This window comes from Eleginops maclovinus, chromosome 23, assembly GCF_036324505.1.
Source record: "Eleginops maclovinus isolate JMC-PN-2008 ecotype Puerto Natales chromosome 23, JC_Emac_rtc_rv5, whole genome shotgun sequence".
NCBI classification, from domain to species: Eukaryota; Metazoa; Chordata; class Actinopteri; order Perciformes; family Eleginopidae; genus Eleginops; species Eleginops maclovinus.
Genome location: NC_086371.1, coordinates 17596758 through 17613099, shown reverse-complemented (window position 1 = coordinate 17613099; position 16342 = coordinate 17596758). Strand labels below are relative to the sequence as shown.

The 16342-nt window shown below is 40.4% G+C and overlaps 1 protein-coding gene and 1 long non-coding RNA gene across 6 annotated transcripts in view; both read right to left on the bottom strand.

The window, feature by feature from the left end:
- LOC134859397 (uncharacterized) overlaps positions 1 to 8853 on the bottom strand; it is a 137268-nt gene extending 128415 nt beyond the window's left edge. For both annotated transcript variants that reach the window (XR_010165093.1, XR_010165094.1), the window contains exons 1-2: positions 8732 to 8853; positions 8394 to 8518 (exon numbers count right to left, since the gene is read on the bottom strand). This is a non-coding gene — a long non-coding RNA (uncharacterized LOC134859397). The remainder of the gene's footprint in view (positions 1 to 8393; positions 8519 to 8731) is intronic.
- A 1763-nt stretch (positions 8854 to 10616) lies between these two features.
- ctnna1 (catenin (cadherin-associated protein), alpha 1) overlaps positions 10617 to 16342 on the bottom strand; it is a 72177-nt gene continuing 66451 nt past the window's right edge. For all 4 annotated transcript variants that reach the window (XM_063876164.1, XM_063876166.1, XM_063876165.1 and 1 more), the window contains exons 17-18: positions 13729 to 13863; positions 10617 to 12369 (exon numbers count right to left, since the gene is read on the bottom strand). In XM_063876164.1, the coding sequence (XP_063732234.1) occupies positions 12079 to 12369; positions 13729 to 13863 (426 nt within the window). In that variant the 3' untranslated portion in view covers positions 10617 to 12078. The remainder of the gene's footprint in view (positions 12370 to 13728; positions 13864 to 16342) is intronic.

The window sequence follows — 16342 nt, the reverse complement described above, 5'->3', positions numbered from 1 at the left end:
AAGTTGTATACCTTCTTTGTCGACATCAGAGAACAATTTAAAATACCAGATAGATGTATTCAATGGCACCTTTAAACTTGCCCTTCATGGAATTAAGTCATTCTTAGGTGCACCAGTCTGGTCTTGTTTAGTATGGAGGATCACGCCCCATGCACAATCAGGGAGAAACCTTTCTGGGCAAAAGATGATAACTGCAGATGTTTGACAAGTACAAAACAAAACAGGCAGTTGTGGTTGGAGATATAAATCACTGCATGTTTTTTATCTTCAGCAAACTAAGTTCTTCTCCCAGCTCTACCATAACTTTTTAATCACGCCTGAGGCTGATTTTTGATTTGCTTATTCAACATCGACCCAAGGCTGACATTTATCCTGGCCAAATGTTATAAATGCTAAAGCATAAAGAACCATGCTGGATATCGTTAACATGAAACTTAGTTCTCCGATCGACTTTAGTTTAAGTTTTGTTGCTATTGTATGAATACCAAAAACAAAGTAAACATAGTATCTGTGTAGCCTTTAAAATGGTCTATTGTTGCATAGAACTCCATGAGTGATTAAGAAAAAACATCAATGATCCACTACAGTCCCACCTATGAATAAATGTTACGTACACATGCACACATACCTGACTTTGAAAGATAACCATTTTCAGATAGGAGTAAAGCTGACAAAAAAAAAGGATCAGTCCGACACGATAATTACACTCATAAAAACAGAAAAAGACAAGAAATTGGGAATAAAGTTCAGTTGCACAAACCAAATAAGCACGATACCCAAAGTTGTTGTTGTTGTTATTGTTGTTGTGTTGCCTTAACTTGACCATGAGCAAGCGCTTTCACATGACGCACATATGGAAAGGAATTGTCCAATCTGTGTTCTTGCCATATTCCACTTTGCCGTGTGGGAACATTGTTTTCATAAAATTCCTGTCCGCGAGAACTCATTTGCTTCACAGAGTTTTACGAGACTCTTTTGGAAGCATTGGCGTTTAGCTCATTAAATATTGAAATACACATAAAGCGTTAACTCCCCACCTGAGGGCCGCATTAGCCTCTTCCATTTGGATGCAGATAATTTAGGCCAATACAGCAAAATAGCTGCTTATATAGTTGGCAGTGAAATAACTCTTAGTGGGAAAAATACAGAATAAACAATTGCTGGGTGAAGGGACATGTTTCACAGCAGATAAAGTAGAGAACAGAGTGAATTCTACACGGAGATCCTTTGCTGTTGCAGGTTTGGCTGGTCATGATTGACATGTGTCACCAGCAGCACCAGCATCCTTGGGGTAGAAACTAAACAATTAGTGATTTATATCTTCACTTTCCCACTCCATCATTTCTAATACAGGCTCCATCAGAAATAATTTTAGACTAATAAATTGGTTGTCATGTACGTTCCAGTCTGAATGTCAAAATTTTCACAGGTAACCATGGTGACAGAGGCAACTGCTCGATGGGTTGATCATCTCTTTGTGACACCACCACACTGCTATCCCTCCTGGTATGGTAATAACTACATGCTACTCTTTGCATCGGCACTATATTATATAGCATTGGCTCCCAGTGGTCCAGCTGTGTATTGTGGCCCTCACCACCAGCCAACTCACTGCCCCCGAGCAAACACACATTTTTGTGGTCTAACCAACTCTCGCCCTAATTAGCCACAAATCACTGAGTGCATTTGAAAATCATCACTAACCTTACCTATAAAGAACACCAATAAAAATGAGCAGGTCTTCGATTAAAGCATTTAAAGCCCATATGTAGAGTGGGGCGGTAGAGTACATTAAGTGATTGTAGTGGATTTCTATTGACATTATGCTATGAAGAGAGAAACACACACACACACACACACACACACACACACACACACACACACACACACACACACACACACACACACACACACACACACACACACACACACACACACACACACACACACACACACACACACACACACACACACACACACACACACACACACACACACACACACACAATTACTCTATTATGAAGTGCTGGGTTCAATGTCTCTCAAAAACAACTCAAAGTATTTTCTTTTACCGTCCAAAGTTCAGATGGATATCTCTACTTTGAGGACACCATTTAATCAAAAACACACAGTGTGCTCTCAAAAAATAAGATTTCCGGGAAATAAAAGTGTTGCTCTTCTGTATGGTTGAAAACACACTGCAAAATACTTCAAGGCAAATAAGAGACATAGTATTCAAATCAATAGGCCACAAGCATGTTTACGAGTACCATATACTCAATAACCTTCACTCTGGTTCCTTTTCAGACCTTCATACAATCCTCCTGACCTGTCAAATCTGTGTACAGTATGTGTGAGACGCTTACTAAACGAATAACTGTGCTGCTTCACAGCGGAAGACATGTAGGACACATTCCCTCACTTTTCAAATGCTGAGAATATGTCTGGCTATTTGATTAATGCTGCAGCTGGGAGCGGGATCTAATTGTAAAAGCAGGATAAACACTTACTCAGAGAAAGGAAACGGTGCAAATCATACCATTCCCCAGAGTATTGCGGAAGGAAATTGGTTTAAGGATGAGACACAGGCTTGCGTACCAATGCGTAACCCCGTCACTCCTCCCTTACTCTCTCCATCTAACCTTCTCCCCCCCTCATGCGGCACCTTTGATTCGAATTTTCACAAAATATTGGGGGATGCAGCACTTTTTGATTTTGCCACCCCTGTGCATTAGCTATGCGTGTCCAGTGCGCACAGTCAGAGTCAGAGTCAGATCTCTGATTGTAACTGATGAATTGAGAAAATATAAATCACACTTGAATTGCAGCCCTGAGATGTCAGCCATTAAAATACAGTGCTGGGTACCCGGAATACATATGAGATGATTGGTAGTCAGCAATGCTGGATGACACTACTAGATTACCTTATGCAAAGGTGTTCAACTAAATGTTTAATATGGAGGTCCGTTTAAATAGCTGTCAGGATGTATTTCAAGTAAAGCGCCGGGTAATATCACTGAGGGAATCTCAACCCCTAGAATAAGGAATATCATGTAAAGCAGTTCTTCCTTGAGGTCAAAGAAGAAATCTCCTCCACACAACAGAGAGCTGAAGAGCTGATCGAACAAGTCCATCTCGAGGAACTGGATTTAGGTGTTTGCAAATAATCCACTGGCCTTGACCGAAGACAACACCCTGCCATGATAGAAAACCTGATAGCCACAAATCACTCCAGCCTAAAGTCAATTAAAGAGCCAGCTAAAAAGCATTTTACATCTAATTACATCACACAAATCGTTCCGGACAGCACACACATGTTCACCCAGCCATTTATCTGCAATACAATGACAGCAGCCCTCACTGCAGGGCTTACAGCATTAGGCTTGTTCAAAGCTTGTGTTGAGAAAGGAGTTTTTAACATAATTACCCATGTCTGTGCCACTGCTGATTCCTACTTTTTACTGCCTTTTTTTGAGATTCCTTGGGAGCTGATTATAAAAAGTGACTTCAAATGAAAAGATAGTGCTCTTTTTAATGCTGGCACCATTTCACCGGATTACATACCATCCAACTCTACAATGTTTTTTTTCAGACACACAGCCCCAGGGATAAGTAGCCTGCACTCACATTAGAGAGAGGTGATTTTGGGATATAGATTTTATGTAACTGGTCTCAAAGGCTGTGCCATGAAAAGGAGAAAGTATACAATTGTGTTCAACCCTCTTCATGGAGAGAAAAGCTATTGATTTTATGACTTGATTAGGCATCTCAACCTGTAGCTTACCTTCATTATTACTTCTCAACTTGTAGTCAATGCTTCATTTTTATTACAAATATCAAATTCCGAGTGCAAAATGAAGAAGTCTAGTTCTAAATGTAATTTAACTAAAGCAGGACCCAGTCACTGGTTTACCGCTATAACCAGTGCTGAGAGGCTGAATGGTACTGCTCATGTAACACAGACCTCTTCATGTCTTTAGTGAACATGACTCACTATTGGCAGACTCATGCCTATAAAGAGACTGGCTGTAAGACTCAGCAGTCACAATAAAAGTCTCTAACCGGCATGCAGGGGAAGAACTCCTAACTTTATGAGATGATCGGGGAGGAGATTGAAAGCCCCATACCACATCACTAATTACACTTCTACAGAGAAAAGCAAAATTAAATCCCCCAAAAGGACAATACTTCCATTAAACATGATAAATGGGTTACTGTGCCACTATAAACCTGACACAGGCAGGCCAATATACTGTACAATTCAGTACCTTACAACAGTTACCATTTTTCATGCTGGCCATCTTGTAATTAATGTTCTCCCAAATGCTCAGCCCTCAGCCTGGAGCTGTGGCTTTAGGGGATGTCTGGAACCCTTTTTCCTCCAGACTGCTCTAAGCAAAACATTTTTTATTAATGTGAATATGTCATTATTAATGACACCCTGCAAAGGTTAAACTCATAAGGTCAGGGTAACTGATGGAAGACCTTCAATTGGATTAAGTGCATCCAATTTGCTTCTAAGTTGCCTCTAGTGTTTTTTGTTAGAGAGGCATCACATTGTCTGTGCTGTGACTGTTGAGCTACTAAGTTGAAAAAACACTATCTTATCTATTACCTCGTTTGATATTGGACATCTGAAACATTTACCCATCAAATTATTCTACAACAAAGAAGCTAAGCTCAACAGATAAAAGAGAGCCGCTGTGATGTGTTTGTGGGTGCTGAAGAGCAATAAAACCCAGTCTTCCTGGTGTCCTGCTGGACTCAATGGACTGTTGGATCCTGTGTAAAGTCATTGACATTTTAGTGAGGACTAGCTTATTTGGCAGGCCAACACTCTGGCATCTGTATGGTGTGGTTCACTGGTCCTTACAACCAGTCATATTTAACATTTATACTCCAACAGTGCCAGGCCTATCTATCAGAGACGTCTACCTTGGCACTGACAGATTTGCCAGAACAGCAGCCTGTGTTTATTACCAATTCCCCCTCACATGGTTCAGGGCTAATACTTCAGAAGCCTCCCTACTCCTGTTTATGTACAGCATAGCTCAAAAGCTTTTAAGCCCACCCACCTCTTCCTCAACAACCTGCCCCCCCCCAGCTGATGTCCTCTAATTTTAAAATAATGGAAATCTCTGGTAAACTTACTTTATTGATTAAACTGTCACGCTTGACCACTGTGATTGATAAAACTTCATTCGAACATGTCATGCGACGACAGCAGTTTGAGTGACACAGCAAAAAACTAATGGGAGGAAACTAGCAGTGGGAGCGGGGCTGACATGAGCGGCTGGTCTGTGCCGTCACCTTTGCATCATATCTGCATTTAAATGCCTCATACAGCCCCACTGTATTACTTTACTCGACAAAGCCTTGGAAGATTTAGGTCTCCCGTTTTAGAGCAGAGGAGAACCCTTCCTCTTATTATACGCCAAGACTCAACTAGTCTCTGGGGACCCGCCATATTTACGGAGATATATTCGACGGGGGACAACCAGGGTGGGTTCAGGCTTAAACATGAGATGATGTAAGTGCAATAAAACGCTAGAGCAGCTTGAGCATCTATAAGCGTTGCCACGTATAAACTATGCATAACATTTAGACATGCTACAGACAACTTTAATGCTAATTGTGTTTGTTTGACTACCATTTTGCTAACATGACTCTACATGAATTTCCCTGAGTAGTTATGAAGGAGAAAACGCAGCACGGAAAATGTATTTCTGCTAGAAAATGATTTAAATAATGGAGTGTGATAGTAATTTTGCAAATATGTATTACACCGCCTATTACACGGCATTGCAATGTATGATTTTGCTAAATGTTTTGTGTCTTTGCTTTTGAACCTTACACTACAGAGTTCATGGTTAGAGCTGAAGCTGTATAAAAGGTGTTCAGCTAGGGAGTGTTCAAATGAATAAAATCCTCTATCACAGTATGTAATTTTATATCACAATATCAATATCTATCGTAATAAGAGTACATTTATAGAGAATCAATTCAGAAACCGTTTATGGATAACATACCAGACAGGAATGTATGTCTTTAGCTAGTAAAGTAAATTGAATACCTTACGAAAATCCCATAAAAAATCCAATACCATCACAAACAAGTTCTGCTCATTGATCTGCTTCTTTGTCCTCAATGACCCAACACCCAGATATTAAACAGGCATGTAGACCATCAGGGATGAAAGAGGTGACAGAGATGCAAATCCCCCTAGGAGGAATGCGGGCTTGGATTTTATCTTTATTATTTTATTTATAGTGCAATTTGATTTTTAACCCTGACCTCTCACCAATGGAAAATAAAGGTATGCGTCTAGTGTTGGAGCCATTTTTCTGCTCTTACTGACCACAAAATAACCGATATGTTAGAATAACAATAAAGCAAATATCTGTACATATAATCTTTATCAACACTAAAGAAAATCAGAATGTACATCAGTCAGTGGGCGGGTCTCCCAGTTTCAGTGTTTCATTTGCGCTCTCTGTGTGACTGACTCGAACGCCATTCTGCTTGATGTGCAAAATTCAGCATCTGTAGCTAAGACTGTATTGCAAACGTTTCTGGGTGGCATGTCTAGTGATTAATCGATCAGGCTGATCTTCCACTGACCTCGCAGATCAGTGGATTTCAGCAACAGATCTTTGAGATTTCATCTGTAGCTGAAGTTGTGCATTGGACTCTGAGCCGAACTAATCCTTACTTAGAAAAAGGAAACTGGCTCCTCTGTTCAGATAGTGATCAGCACCACAGTAGACTGGACAGCTCCGCCTCAAGCAAAGCAAGGTTTACTATAATCCAACGATTACATAGAAACAACAGTGTAAAACATAAATGTAGTACAGGGCTTTATTTGTCTGGCACTGAAGGTAGCCCTACGAGAACAAGTCTAGGTGTTAAATAACCTAAAACATGTCATCTTGTATGAGCCTATATCGTAAACATGAAAGTTACTGTGATTTGACCAAAGAAAACTTGTATTGGATTTATACTGGTATAGAATTGCTTTTCATAAACACAGCACCACTGGATAACTGCGGGGAAAAAATGACATGCAAAAGAAAGCAAGATTTTTTGAGGGGTAACAAAAATTGCTGCAACAGGACTACTGAAACTATATTATCTTGAGGGACTTTATAAAAAGTAGGACAGTATTGTTAACTGCTATTGTTGCATGCGAACAGTAATGAGGAAAAGGCAAGCATATTACAATGAATTCCGATCGTGACCTCCAAGGGGTAACAACTTTCTTTATTTTCTTTATACGGCTTTGTGGATTAGGCAGAACTCAACAACAAAGAGTGTTTTCGAGCATGACAAATCAATCACATTTCTGGGAACGTTTGCTTATTGTCCTCTGATGTTTGTAACCTTTGGTCGAGTGAAAGTGAAAGTTGACTTGCTTTTTGCTCATTTTCTTCATGCACTAAAAACACCCTGTCAACCCAAGTCAAAAACTACAACAACACAAAGGGCTGTCAGGGCTGACTGAAATATATGGTAGATTTATCATCATTAACTTGTGTGTGAGGCCTTCACATTTTTAGAATGTACTGCTTATTTCCTACCGGCAGACTAATTCAAACCACCCTGAATCTATTAACATTGTAGGGGGCAGACTTAATCCTCACACGGCCAATGGTGATATGATACGGAGATCTATATTTTGAAAGTCTTTCATGATGATGAATGTCTAATATTGAGAGGTGATTATGAAACTCCAGTCCTACAATGAATTTAGGTGCATAGGATGGCCCAGGCCTCCTCTCCACCCTCTCTCTTTTTGCTTCTTTTCGGTCAACAGTGGATGCATGGTACCACATACTGATTCATTTCATAAAGTTCAGTGAAGAGGTCGGGCTCAGTGTCAGTGACATTTCTAGAGTGAGAAGGATAGTTTCAACTTTTTGCGGTGCAGCGAGTATGGTTCAGCAACAAAAACAATATAAAAATGGTGGATCATAAGTGTTGCGTTCAAACTTTTACTTGGAGCTGCATTTGGAAAACTCCTGTCTATTTTCGACCTGAAAGATTCAACCTCATAGGTATAGCACTATTCAAATACCACTTCACAGTATACTTACATATGCACTAAACGTGAGCATCCCATTTTAAGCCACAACATTAGGTACATAGAGTACAAGGCTGCTGAACAAGGAGAAGAAATCAGACTCAAAGGGCATCAATGGGTTTTGAGATCAAATGAGAAATACATATACAAAACCACAAGTTACTTAAGTTTTTCATTGCCATATCTACACTGTGCACATGACAATAAAGCCTTAAAGCAGGCTGCAGCTGTTGTGTGCAGCTTGCAAAAGGATTGACAACACAAGAGAAGAAGCACAATAAAACCAGCAAAAATGATAAAAGTAGTCACTTACCATTAAATCTCAGAGGGCAGCGTGTAGGTGTTGAACCGTCTCAGTATAACATCCCTCCATTCATGAACTGTCACAGCACTTGTTTCTCTTAAAGGTCAGCAGGCATGCCCAGTTCAGGACTGGTCCTACGGGGTGTAGAGCATGACTTATTTTTACCAGTACACACAGCATTACATGGAAGTGAAGTGCGTATAAGTCGTATACACAGTAGGTGCATGTTGGCTGGGTCCACTTAACTGTGAAAACACTAGCTGCAGCATTTCTGTCACTGACATAGCTAACTGACTTCAGTAATATGTACCCTATAGTTGTTCTTTAAACGGGCTAGTTACACTTACATTGGTGGTCTTGTCAGTCGCAATGCTTCCCACAGAGAAGCAGCGGCTAGCATGGAAGCTAGCCGGAAGTTAATGAGGGCTGCGTGTAGTTAGGTGAGTTCAAGCGTCGCGTTTCTGTAAACGATCACTCACTGATAAAGCTATCTATCGATCCAAAATATATTGATTAAAGTTTATTTTATAAGTATTTATAATTGTTCCTATTAGCTTCGATCATTATATCTAAAAACAAATTCTGATATGTGATCGTTTAAAAATGAACAACTAATTTCCAGAATTTCACATTTCTCACCTCTTGCACTTCCTCCTTTCAGAAAGCTAGAAATACTGATGTCTTATATTTCAATGTTTTTTCAGCCTTTAGTCAGGCAGGCAAATCATTAAAAAATGAATTCTTATTTACAATGGCAGCCTGGCAAAAGTCCCCTTTGAGAGAGGAGGTGGTTTGAAAAAAGAAATGTCAAAGCAAGTTAAAAAGAAGGCAGCAACCATCCAAATATTTACAACACACCCACTAATAGCAAACTCTCACAACAAGCACTGCATGTGAGAGAAAGCATTACATATATATGCGAGGAGAAATGTTTGTTTATTTGTTCCTCCTGCATCCTTCAAATTCACTTTCATTTTTTATTTATTTTTTGCTGCAGCTGTAGGCTACTCCCTGTTGTTCATATTTTTGATTAGATTAGCTTTTTTGTAGGCCAGGCAAAACAAGCATCACAAGGGATGTTACCACCTACATGTAAAGCTCACCCAGGGATTTTTTTAAAAACATTTTCCCAAAAGACCTTTATTACTGTGCAGTTTAAAACCTTTTGGAAAATGGGGCCAACAAAGATCAGGTCAACAGCACTATCTTTGTAATTGAACATGTGTCATATACTGATTTTATGAAGTGATATACCTTTCAAGTACGATTCCAGTTTTAAATCTCAGATGAGTCTCGAAGATGCTCAGATATGTTGTGATTTAGGATCCTAATTTCTCATTTTGCACTAGAGCATTTGAGTCTTTGTTTTCTGTTACTTTCCACCTCTGGTTTTGTAATAGTTATCTTTATTTATTGGTGTCAATGTATTTACATCTGATGTGATAAAACAATCTGTAAAATACATCCTGAAGTAAGGCAGCGTTCCAAGAGCTGTAGCATTGCCAAAAGTCACGAGGCCAGGGTTTGGAAATCATCTCACTCTACTGCCATCCATTTATTTACCAAGCATTTTCTGTGGGTCGTTCAAAGTTATTCTGGGAAATGTAAGATATGAAACAATATGTATGTAGATTAGTTGGGACAGGTCAAAAAACAATCACAGAGACAAATGTAGTAATACTTAAGCTTACTGCCAGTGTCAAAACAAACATTTAAAACATGGATGTGTCTCCTCAGAGCCAAGTCAATCTGTGTGAGTTTAGAAAGATACACTCTTTGTTAAAAAGACTTTCCTGCTTCACATGTTTATCGTCAAAAGGGCCTTTTCTTCACAGGCTATTGTTAGAAACACAACCTAAAGACTGAGGCATTCTTTAAAAGCTGCACTTATTTCTCTTTAATAGAACATAACCCACAAAAGTAGAGCAACCCAATTACAGAACTTCACAGATCCTGCTGTATATAGCCCTCAAGACGGTACCGCAGTCTGCATTACTGCATGGGAGGCATGTATACATAATATAATGCCTTCATTATACACAGCAGCATGTTTGGAGGGGGTGCTCAAATTCATTTTACTTTTGAGAGAAAATGATTCCTTAGGGCTTACACTTTCCGTGTTATTACAACATAAATCTGGTATAATGGCAAAACAAAGCATATAAAAAAAAAAGTTCACAGGAGGATAGAAAAACATCACAGTCTGCGGATAAATAAGGAGAAAAACAGTAGTTTCCTTTTTAATTGTTTATTAAGATATAAAGCAGGCACATGAATATAAGAAACATGTACACTAATAAGTCAGCTCTCAAAAAACAAAAACACAGCAAAGTAGTTGATATCACTCAAATCCAAACTCAATTACAGCAAAAGACAAACAGAAGAAATGCTTGGTTCTACAGTTAAAAAAAGAAGAGCTCCACCTGTCAGATAATCAAACATCCTGCCGCAGATTGCAGATGTCAAAGAGCAAAACAAATTTCAGCCCCGAGACCAGAACAGCAGGGTTTCAAAGCCTCAACCAACAAAGACGCACCTCTATGTATGACTGGAAAACTCCTGCTTGTTACCTGAAGTTAAAACGAAAACAAAGGGTTTCATTTTAAAGCTTCAACTGATGGCAACTAGTTTTCTATAAAGATTGTGCCCGACATACTACCTTGATTAGTGTTCAAGCTTAAGGACAAGGAAAAAATAAGCAAGAAGCAGAGTTTAAAGTCAAAGAAATCCCCTCCCTTCCTTGCCGATACCTCTAAGCAGTGGGGAGAAACATATTGATCCCTCAATTTGGACACATTCTTAAATTGTGGAGGTGTTTGGTCTCATTGACAGTTAATGAAGCTTGTCGGCTTTGGAAAGAAATGACTCAGGGTCTTCTCGTTGTTTAGCCCAATGGGTTCTCCCAGACTCTCAGGAGGCCAGGATAATAAACAAAGCCTGACCAGCTATGCAGCACAACAGAAGGTTGGGGAAAATACAAAGTTGCCTTTGGTTTGAGAAAACATTAAAAAACTGATAATACAATGAATTTGAGATGTTTAAATTATAAAGAAATGACATTTACCAGTACAGGGGTAAAAATCATTCAGCACAGAAAATATTATTTTTACTTTAGACTTATTTGAAGTACGCATAGTGGCATAACAACGTACGTATAAAGTTAGAAAAAGGTACACATGGAAAAATAGTGACTTTGGTTCCTTATGACTGAAACAAAAAATATGTCAAATATTACCAGTTAGCCCAGCACATCCAGATGAACTACAGTTATTGCTCAGGTTAAAATAAGGCAGACACATTTTGCATAGTTCATATTTTGTATCAAACATTGTAGTGGAAAACACCAGCAACCCCACAGCATTACAATATAACTGGTTAGAATACAAAATAACCAAAAGCCTCATGGAATTAGTTCTTATTATATCTATGAAATCAAGTCACCTTCCTCCCATCAACAGGAAAGAAAACATGGGAAATATATATATTGTTTATGCATTTTTCAGTTTGATTTCCCTCTATCTGTATTTTCCAAAGGAGAGACAGTTAATGAAATCCGAACACATGGACTAGAAACGAGGCAGTGTAGGAATAGAATAGGATAAAACCTTTTGTTTTTGATAGAATGAAAAGCTCTATCTATATATAAACTCACTGGTCAATATTTGTGTTCTCTTGACTAACAAACAGGGGGAGTCTAGATGCTATCCATGGCCTTGAACTCGCTCAGAGCCTGCACGGGGTTGATGTGCTTCTTCTGAGAGGATCTCTTCACGCGGTTGGTCTGGCCGTCGTCCTGCTTCTCTCTCTTCACCAGGGGCTTCTTCTCGGGGGCTTTCATCCTCCAGGAGATGGCCGGCATATTCAGGGCCTCCATGTTTTTGTTCTTCTGGTACTTGGTAGAAGCAACGTAGGAGGCCTTGACGGTGGACACAACTGTGTTCATCAAATTCTTCGCGGCCTGAATGAGGGACATGGCGCTGTCCAACTGTGGAAAAGACAGAGAAATGGTTAGCCGTGGAAGATAGTAAAAAGAGACAGTTTTTTTCATTCACACCTTTTGGAATGAACGTAAATTGAAGAGTTTCTGTCATTTCAACATTTTCCAGTTTAATGAGAAAGTATGAGTAATGGAAGAACCAAGCAACCAGTCACAGAGTTTGTCCGGCCTAGGAACAGATGTGAGAAATAAGAGAATATGGAAAAAGGTCACTCTAATTTAATCCCCACAATTTAATAGCCCCAGAGACAGTGGTGACACTTTACTGGAAGTGTTGGAAGCATGGGCTCATTTCAGCCCCACAGAAAACAGCATGGAAATAATGATTTCCTGCACACAAAGGTAGTAACCTATTTTTAAACATCTGACTGGAAAGTAAGCAGTTAATTAATGCTCCAGGGGTCTGTAAACACTGGCCTTGTTCAGTCTTATCTCAAGAGCTAAAAAGGTTAAGAAACAGTTGGCCAACAATAGCCCAGCGCAGGGAAAGCCATTATTTTTGTTATCTGTTTATTTGATATAAAATATAAGCTGCAGATTACAGTGTCGACAGAGAATCATTAACTAATCACAAGAAACAGTCTTAGTATTTTAAATTTATGTGGGCATAGCCGGATAATAAAACTTTAGAAAGTAGCCGATGCATTCTATTGATTTAATTATGTTGCTAGCGAGAAACTTCCTTGTAAACAAACGCAATCCTGTTTACCTCATTGCTTCTTACCCAAAATGCTGTGTGTATCCTTAGGGCTTCAGGAACACACTGCATTTCCTACTTACATTAAATGTGTAACCTCTTTTTGAGAATCATTTTCAAGCTGAAATGCTGCTACCAGCCCATCGCAGTCCTCAGAAATAGAACATCTTTGATTGAATTCCTACATTGTTGCTCTTCAGTTACTGGGGGGCCTTTGCAATTTCACAATGACTGTTACATACTGTTGTGTCCATGGTTTAAAATCAGTGATTATCAACCTTCTTTGAGTTCCGCAGAATATCAACAACCCAAAAAAGGTGACTACATGACCCATTGTAACATTTTACAGCATAATGATCAGTTAATGACAAGTCTCAGTTTGGCTACGAGTTCAGCTCGTAAGTAGCTAGGTTTGAGAGCTCTCCCTTTGTGGTTTTCTCATCACAGTTACCCATTTCTCAGTTTGATTACACAGGCGTGACAGGTGTTTCGTTTGGATGATTAGGTTTCCTCGAGACCGTGGCACTGTTGGATATTATTTGCAGCAACTAAATAATATTTTTTGGACTGATTAAGTGAAATTGGGAAATGTCCCACGGCACACTTGACGATCTCTTGCGGCACGCTGCTTTAAATGAAGTTGAACTTACCCCGGAGACGACCAGCTCTCCTCCCAGGTTCTGCACCTCGGCCTTGACCTTGCTGCAGATGTTGAGCTGGTGGCAGTACAGGGCGATACGCTGCAGGTAGGCCAGCAGGTCCTGCTTGCAGGTGGAGTCGGGGCACTGCGAGGGAGAGAGACAACAGGTTTCAATCCATGTGCACATCACTGAGTCTAAACGCACACAGGTTTGCGGTTACAACGCCTCCTGCTTTAGCTGGTTGTACAATGAATTAGTTTTTGGAACTGGCTGCTACTACTCAACGTGAGTATTTATGTGATTGTACAGACGCCATGATCTCGCACTTTATCAAGATGAGTTAGTAGCTATGTGACAGGTAAGGTAGACACCCACATTAGGGCCGCGTTCAGAGCCAAAATGACAAACGCACGCCCACATCCTGGTAGATTGATAACTCATCTTCACAGGGTTAAGCACGATCAAGTCACACAGGCTGCAAATTCTATTAGGAGGAAAACACGGCTGTCAATCAATTACCTTTGGGTTTTAATCTTGTGTGAAGTTTTTTTAGAAACAAAAATACATGATCGGAAGTGTTAACAGCAGCCGGTTCGCAGATGAGTAATGTTTTAAAAATGTAACAAAGTCATCATCCCACCTCCTGTCAGTAACGTGGGTCCCTGCCTTCACCCCGCCAACAAGGTGCAAATTAAATGCTCAGCACTGGAGGAGCACTCAAAGAGGCTTCAGTAAATACAATTAGTGCTCGGAGGAAACATGCAACGGATCAAAGCTTAAAGTCTGAAAGCACAGAGACAATGGATTCAAAAGCAAGTCCAAAAAGCCTCTTATTCCCATTCCCAACCATGCATTATAATATTGCCAAAAGTCAGCTGGGATCAAAACTAAATATATTGGAGCTATAAAAAAATCCATCAACTTCAAGAAATCCCAATCAATTATTATAAAACCCACTTGAAAGTGAGAGCATGCAAAGAGCTCCACAAATGCATGATGTTTAGCATTGGCAATCCTTCTGAATCATTTCATCTCATCATAATTAGGACTTGAGTCCTGCCTTTAAATACCATTTCCACTCTCTTTCCTAGTTTGCTAAACAAACCCCCTGCCAGCATCCGATGTAGATCAGAGACATGACACAAAAGGATACGTCAGCGGTGGTCATTACATTAAACAGATAATCAGAGGCTGGCAGCCTTTCACACCCACTAAACTAACTCTACCTGTGAAAAGCACTTGGGTGACCATGTGTGTGAGCAAGCCAAGAGAAAATACTGCCTCAAAAGTCCAGAATGTGCAGGTGCTTGGCAGTGTGAAGGAGGAGTCCTCTGGCAGAGCTTAATTCTGAGTGCAGGGAGAAGGTGAAAAGGAGGTAATGGGAGCCAATCTTTTAATTGATGGAATCTCTGCACAGAGGAGATGTTGGGGTCAGAGCTGACAAACACAAGTGTTTGCATGAGTCTAGATAAATTCAAGAGGCTTTTTGTCTGGGTATAACGGAGCGTATAACAGAGCTGACATCTCGCAATAATGACCACCATTATCGTGCACTAAATCCACACAGGGCGAGGAAAGCCCTGATGGGGTTTCTCTATGCAAACGGAGGAAAAGGAAATATCTTTGCTATCAACATTTTACCACACTTCAGAGAGTCTAGGACTTATGATGCTCCTAATCCTGCTGAGCGTGTCTGTGTCCCTGGTGGGTGTGTGGAGCGCTCTGCTGAATACAGTGCACACACTCCACACACCAGAAACACAGCCATGCATGCATCTACACACTCTCCCCAGCCAGCACCACTGTGCCCCTTTGTACACATCATACATCAGAGCGGCGGGGCGCTTCAGTAGGAGGGCGAGAAAGTGAAGCACAAATAAAAAAGCTCAATTCTTTCAACGTTTTGAAGCGCATATTAAAAGGTCACAAACAAATCCTACTCAACCCATTAAAAAGGATGTCTTTCCTTATGGAGAGCTCTAAAGATGTCCTCTGACAGGATTCATAAAATGGATCTGACGTCTTCTGTCACTACGGTCCACTCCGGATTAATAAAAGGAAGGGATGAGGAGAGAGGAGGGAAATGTAAGAGTTGACATTCTATTAAAGAAAGGTATGGAAGAGGAGATGAGGGGAGAGAGAGCCGGAGGGGATGATCTACATGGCTGAGAGACTAGAGAAAATAAGTGGGAGGAAGTCCTTTTTATTTATTTCATTGAGGGAGAGTAAAGAACCAGAGAAAAATAGGTAGTTGGAGAGAAAGATGAGGATGAAGAATGAGCCAGAGGGGAAACCGCATGGAGGAGTAAATAAGGGGGCTAAATCCAACGGGACGCAGACAGGAGGATTCAACTGTAGTCGGGGGGGGGGGTATAAGCAAGTGAGGGAGAGCGAGAGCAGTAGCACCGACCTGGGATGAGGCTGAATGCAGCAGCCATGCTAATGAGGGCTGGGGGAAGTATTCAGACGGCTGAGAGCAGGGCACAGTGAAAGCATCACTTGTGCTCGTACTCCGCTCAGCTGCTGGCTTCACTCAGCTCTCAGGAAACTCTGCAAAGGCAGCTCTGAGTGTGACATGTGAATACAGAAGTTGCACAGAGAAGAGACGAGAACACCTTGGATT